Raw genomic sequence first — 5,251 nt, forward strand, 5'->3', positions numbered from 1 at the left:
GTGCTTGCATACCAGGCAGCTAAAGGGACAGCCCCTGCCTACCTGAAGGAAATGGTAACCCCCCAAACCCCTGCCCGCTCACTCCGCTCCTCCACCTCGGCTGGCCGACTGGCCCCACCTCCTCTACACAGCAGTCGGGCTGCCCGCTCACGTCTCTTCACAACACTGGCTCCCCGCTGGTGGAATGAGCTCCCCACGGCCGTCAGAACGGCTGAGTCACTACCCATCTTCCGTCGTAGACTGAAGACCCATCTCTTCAGGTTACATCTTAACTGCTCCTCCTGAGACATCTTCTGACAATCACCACTACGTCTCCTAAAGACACCCGCTTTCCCCTCTACTGTGTCCCTCAGAACTTCTATTGCCCCCCTTGTACTGTTTCTCAGTTTCTCCAGAAAAAGTGAGAAAGTTTTAGTAGAAGGCGATAGGGAGAAGGGCCCGAGCTAGATTACTCTTCCTGCAACGAATGGTGGATTGCTGATTCACATGCTTAGTATTCAAATGTATTGATTGTAAGTCGCTTTGGAATAAGGCGTCTGCTAAATGCCAAAAATTTAAATGTAAATGGATAAAAACGACTTACCCACAATTCGTGTAGCTAGTTACCCTGATAATCTTTGCGTCTTAAAAGTCATCACCTTATTCTTGGGGACAAGTAGAGAGGACAACATATTAAATGGAGATTACTCTAACTAGACCGTCGCTATTTGGAGAGATGGGTGAGTTTGTGTGTCTCTATTATTATCGTAGTCGACAGGTTGAGGTAACTACGTTAGCTAGCGGTGTAACCCTGACGACGGAGTTAAACATAGCAAGTCATAATAATGTGACCCACTATTGAAACGAGGCAGCTATGGTTGTGGAGAAATGTACTGTTATCGGCAAGCTTTTCTGGCCCCTTTATTTACCTAGCTTTACTTCCTTCGGTGTGAGAAACATATTTAGCGAGATAAAATATGATTCTGCGTCTTTCTCGATACATACATAGGTAGCCTGATTTGAGGCTGAGCTGCGCAGGAGAAGTGATCTTCTTGATACCGTGTCTTATTACAGGGTATCCGCGGTGTCTTGAAAAGTATTAAAAGTTGATGAATCAATTTTGGGAAAATCAAGACCCTTAATAAGTATTAAAAAGTCTTATCACGATGTTATGAATATTAGGTCTTGAATTTTGTAGGTATTTTTCTGAACTAGACTCTGTCCAAAGAGTTTGAGTCCTAAAAACTTTTAGTAAAAGTTTGTGAATTTATTAGTTTTATTAAAAAACAAAGATGAACCGGAAATCGTGTTGTATGACTAGTGGTCTAGTCTATTGCAAACTAAAACTGTTAAGTTAAAGGTGTCACTGATGTCAACGGTTACAGCTCCAAGTGGCGGTGAGATCTGGAAAAATATTGACAAGGTCTTTAAAAAGTCTTAGAAAGGTATTGAAATTAACCTCAAGAATCAAGATTCCTGTATATACCCTGCCTTGTCTTATTTAGCTAAAGCATGGAAGTGTCCAGGGCCACTGGGGACTGTTATTACGGAGCACTCACGCAACTTCTTGAGCTCTAATTGCTCTGCATTAATTGTTCGACCTAATCATGTCATTGTGTCAAGAGTTAGATGGCGCAATGCTGATCGATAATGTCAATACTATCACATGCACACACACTAATAACTAATACTGCTGTTAGCCAACGTCAGACACGGGGCGAGCTGGTGTGGGCGTGTCTGTTGTTGGGTCGGGGATGAGAAGGTTTCAATGAACCCAGAATTAGGTCAGTGTTTAGCTTTTGTAAACATTGGTCAGTGTTTAGCTTTTGTAAACATTGGTCAGTGTTTAGCTTTTGTAAACATAGGTCAGTGTTTAGCTTTTGTAAACATAGGTCAGTGTTTAGCTTTTGTAAACATTGGTCAGTGTTTAGCTTTTGTAAACATAGGTCAGTGTTTAGCTTTTGTATGTATAGGCCTATATTTAAATAAATAAAAACACAAATAACTATATTGTAATAAACATTTAATCTTCTCAATGTAGCCTATTATTTGTGCTTTTAAGGGTTTTAATATCCTAATTACCGTGATGAAAGACTGCTGCATTGCATAGGGACATATAATGGACTGTACATAACTCATTTCCCATGGCTAAACACATTGTACCCAGCAACACTTCTAGAATATGAGTAAAGTGAGTTTAAATCATGAGGGGTGTCATACTGAGTGTTCTTACCTCTTTACTGTGGGCCAACAGTTAAAAGTGCCTCATCGGGGGGGTAACAACATAAGAAAATGTTACTCACTTATTTATCAATGGAGATCATTTCAGGTCATTTTTGAGATATGGATTTTTGCCTAATCAGCATTATGAGCATCTGTTTGCCATTGTTATGAAAACTAAAAATCTAAAAATTCTATATACAGTCAACATGTTCTTCTGTCAGATAATGCACCACTTCTCCCCGAAAATTGTTGCAATTACAAATGCTTTGGTATTCACATGTTTATTTATTTTGTTTGCATTGCAACAACTCAAAAAAAGCTGAGAAAAAAAGCCAAATCTGATATCATTTCACACAGTCCAAAAATTGACTGTATATCAGCAGGAGATGTATCGGTTGTCTGTGAATTCTGCCCCCCATAAATCGGCATTGGTACCGAAATTCCAGTATCTTTTAAGTGTTTTTCATGGTAGTTAAGGTTGAGACAGGAAAGCCACCTTTTTGTAGAATGACATCCCTGGGAAATTGACCAGTTGCGAATGGCAGAGACCAGAATAATTTCATTAGGCCCCATGACCACATTATTAAGCCTATGTGTAGGAAGTCTTTCTCACACTGCCCCTGCCTGCAGCTCACAGTCTGGGGTTCTGGACAGACCGTTCAGAAGTACACGAGGCGGCGGCTAAGGGCAGGGCGCTTCAGCTGCAGCAGCTCATCCAGGGAGGGGCAGCGGTCAACATGGTAGCTAAGAACTCCATAACCCCCCTCCACGAGGCCTGCATTCAGGGCCAGACCCAGTGCGTCAGACTGCTCCTGGACGCTGGTGCACAGGTGTGAGAGCTACAGAACGCCAGTGTGCTGCTTTCATTATTTCTGTGTGAGAGATTGAGGATGTTTGAATTGTGTTTGATAAACATTGAAACAAATATTATAGAATGTATCATGCAGAGCTATCTGGCATTTTTAACTGGTGTGCAGCTGCATTGTTCATGTTCATGGTGTGTGTGTGTGTGTGACACAGGTGAATGCACGTAGCATTCATGGTAGTACTCCACACTGTGAAGCTTGTGCTGCTGGAAGCTTTGAGTGTGTGAAACTGCTTATAGAACACGGGGCCAAAGTCAACCTTCCACTGTTTACCTTCTCACCCCTCCACGAGGCCTGCATGGGAGGTATGTCACATTGTCTTGTTCTGATTACAACCTCATCATTTAGGGGGGGCCAGCAGTCTTGAGTACTTCACAGAACATAGACACGCATGCCATCGGGATAATTCACTCAAGCCTTCAAAGTGTCTTGAACTGTGACTCACTGTGTGTTTGTGTGTGATTAATAGGTAATTCAGATTGCGTTCAGGTCATGATTGATGAGGGGGCTCTCATTGAGGCCCATAACTCTCAATTTGGGACGCCGCTACATGTAGCATGTGCCAGACAACACTTTGACTGCGTCAAGTTGCTCCTAAATGCAGATGGGCCCCTTTCTCTTTAAGAAACTATTGCATTGACTTTACCTAAGTACTATAAAATAAAATAAAACATCTTGATGCAGGTATAAATTCTCAAATAATGTTGTGTTCAACTACTGATCTTCTCATCCACACAAACTTTTCAACCTCTCAAGGTGCAAATGTGATGGCTGCCAACATACATGATGATGAGACGGCACTACATCACGCAGCTAGAGTGAAAAATGTTGACCTGATTGATCTGCTGGTGGAGTTTGGAGGGAATGTGTATGCCAAGGATGACCTCGGCAAAAAGCCTATCCACTACACCAGTCAAGGGTCCCCCTCAAATCTCTGCCTAGATTTCTATGAAAGTGAGTTTATTCATACAACATATCCTTTCATGGGTAGAAAAAATGGGATTAGCCCATCTATAGAAAAATGCAGTTGTTTACATACACAGAATATTTTTGATATCCAGCTCATCAGTCAGTTTTCTTTCTTTCTCAGGTACACCCCTCAGTCTACAACACATAAGCAGGCTGGCTCTGAGAAAGGCGTTAGGCAGAAGATCTCTGGAGGTTCTGTCCAAACTGGAGTTACCCAATCGCATCATCAGCTACCTCTCCTACATGCCACCTCCAGCGGTGGAGCTGTCTAAGAAGTAGCTACTTCTAACAAGCCCTCCACTTCACATTTGAGGATCACTTGGAGATAATAATAATACATTTGTTTAAAATTGTTTGTTTTTACCTATTATATTTGTGGTGCGAAATTGTGTGTTTTTTAAATTGAAATAGCTGTTTTTATATTGTTTATAATGTGTTGTTTTTTACCTATTGTACTTGTAAAGCTGTAAACTTTGACGTAAAGTGCTATATAAAATAAAGTTATTATTATAATGCTTTTACATTCACAAGAAGAACCAGAGGAAGCCAGATGTGTAAGTCTACAGTATGCTACAGTATGGCTTGGACTTGACTTTGGAATAACTGCCTTTTTTTTCAGCAGATCTCTATTGTCATGTAAGAACTGCTTTCAGTTTTGCAACCAAGTGTGACTACCAGTAAGTCAAATGACAGGATGTGGCAAATAGCCAGCAAAACATCAGATACGGTGGGTTAGAGTTATCATCAGCTGCCTGGGACTTGTTTTTGGTACATAGACTTTCAGAATAATGGCTGTAGACTGTTCATCAATGGCGCTTTTCCACTACAGGGCCAGCCCTGTTCTTTGGCGCTTTTCCATTTGTCGGCTCGGGTCAGCACGGCACGGTAAAATAGTTCTTGTTCGGGATGGGTAGCGAAAGTTGGGGAAAGGTGTAAGGGTTGGGGAAGCGACCTTATTGTGGAGCGACCCTTTGGCGCCCTCTGGTGTTTTATGTATGCATTTGTCTGTCCTAATTAACTGATTTGTACCTGGTGTGTTTTGTTTGGCTGTGACTATTTAGATCCCTCTGTTTCCCCTCTGGTTGTCGGTTGTTCACTTTATGTTGCGTTTGTTGTGTATACGGGTCTTCTTAGCCTTATTGTTCCTCGCCGGATTAGGAAATAAGTATCGTTGACTGTTGTAAGTACATTGCCCTGCCTTGTTCCTATTATTA

The 5,251-nt window shown here is 41.8% G+C and overlaps 1 protein-coding gene across 1 annotated transcript; it reads left to right on the forward strand.

Annotated features, from left to right (window-relative positions):
* Nucleotides 1–676: 676 nt before the first annotated feature.
* LOC308160330 (ankyrin repeat and SOCS box protein 13-like) lies at nucleotides 677–4,316 on the forward strand (the record flags this gene model as incomplete). Its single annotated transcript, XM_080534246.1, has 6 exons — nucleotides 677–719; nucleotides 2,833–3,032; nucleotides 3,223–3,373; nucleotides 3,538–3,672; nucleotides 3,825–4,022; nucleotides 4,159–4,316. The coding sequence occupies 6 exons, from the start codon at nucleotides 677–679 to the stop codon at nucleotides 4,314–4,316; spliced, it is 885 nt and encodes a 294-aa protein (XP_080390372.1).
* Nucleotides 4,317–5,251: the final 935 nt, after the last annotated feature.

Source organism: Nansenia antarctica (genome assembly GCF_963989245.1).
Source record: "Nansenia antarctica genome assembly, chromosome: 6".
In the NCBI taxonomy this organism is placed as follows: domain Eukaryota; kingdom Metazoa; phylum Chordata; class Actinopteri; order Argentiniformes; family Microstomatidae; genus Nansenia; species Nansenia antarctica.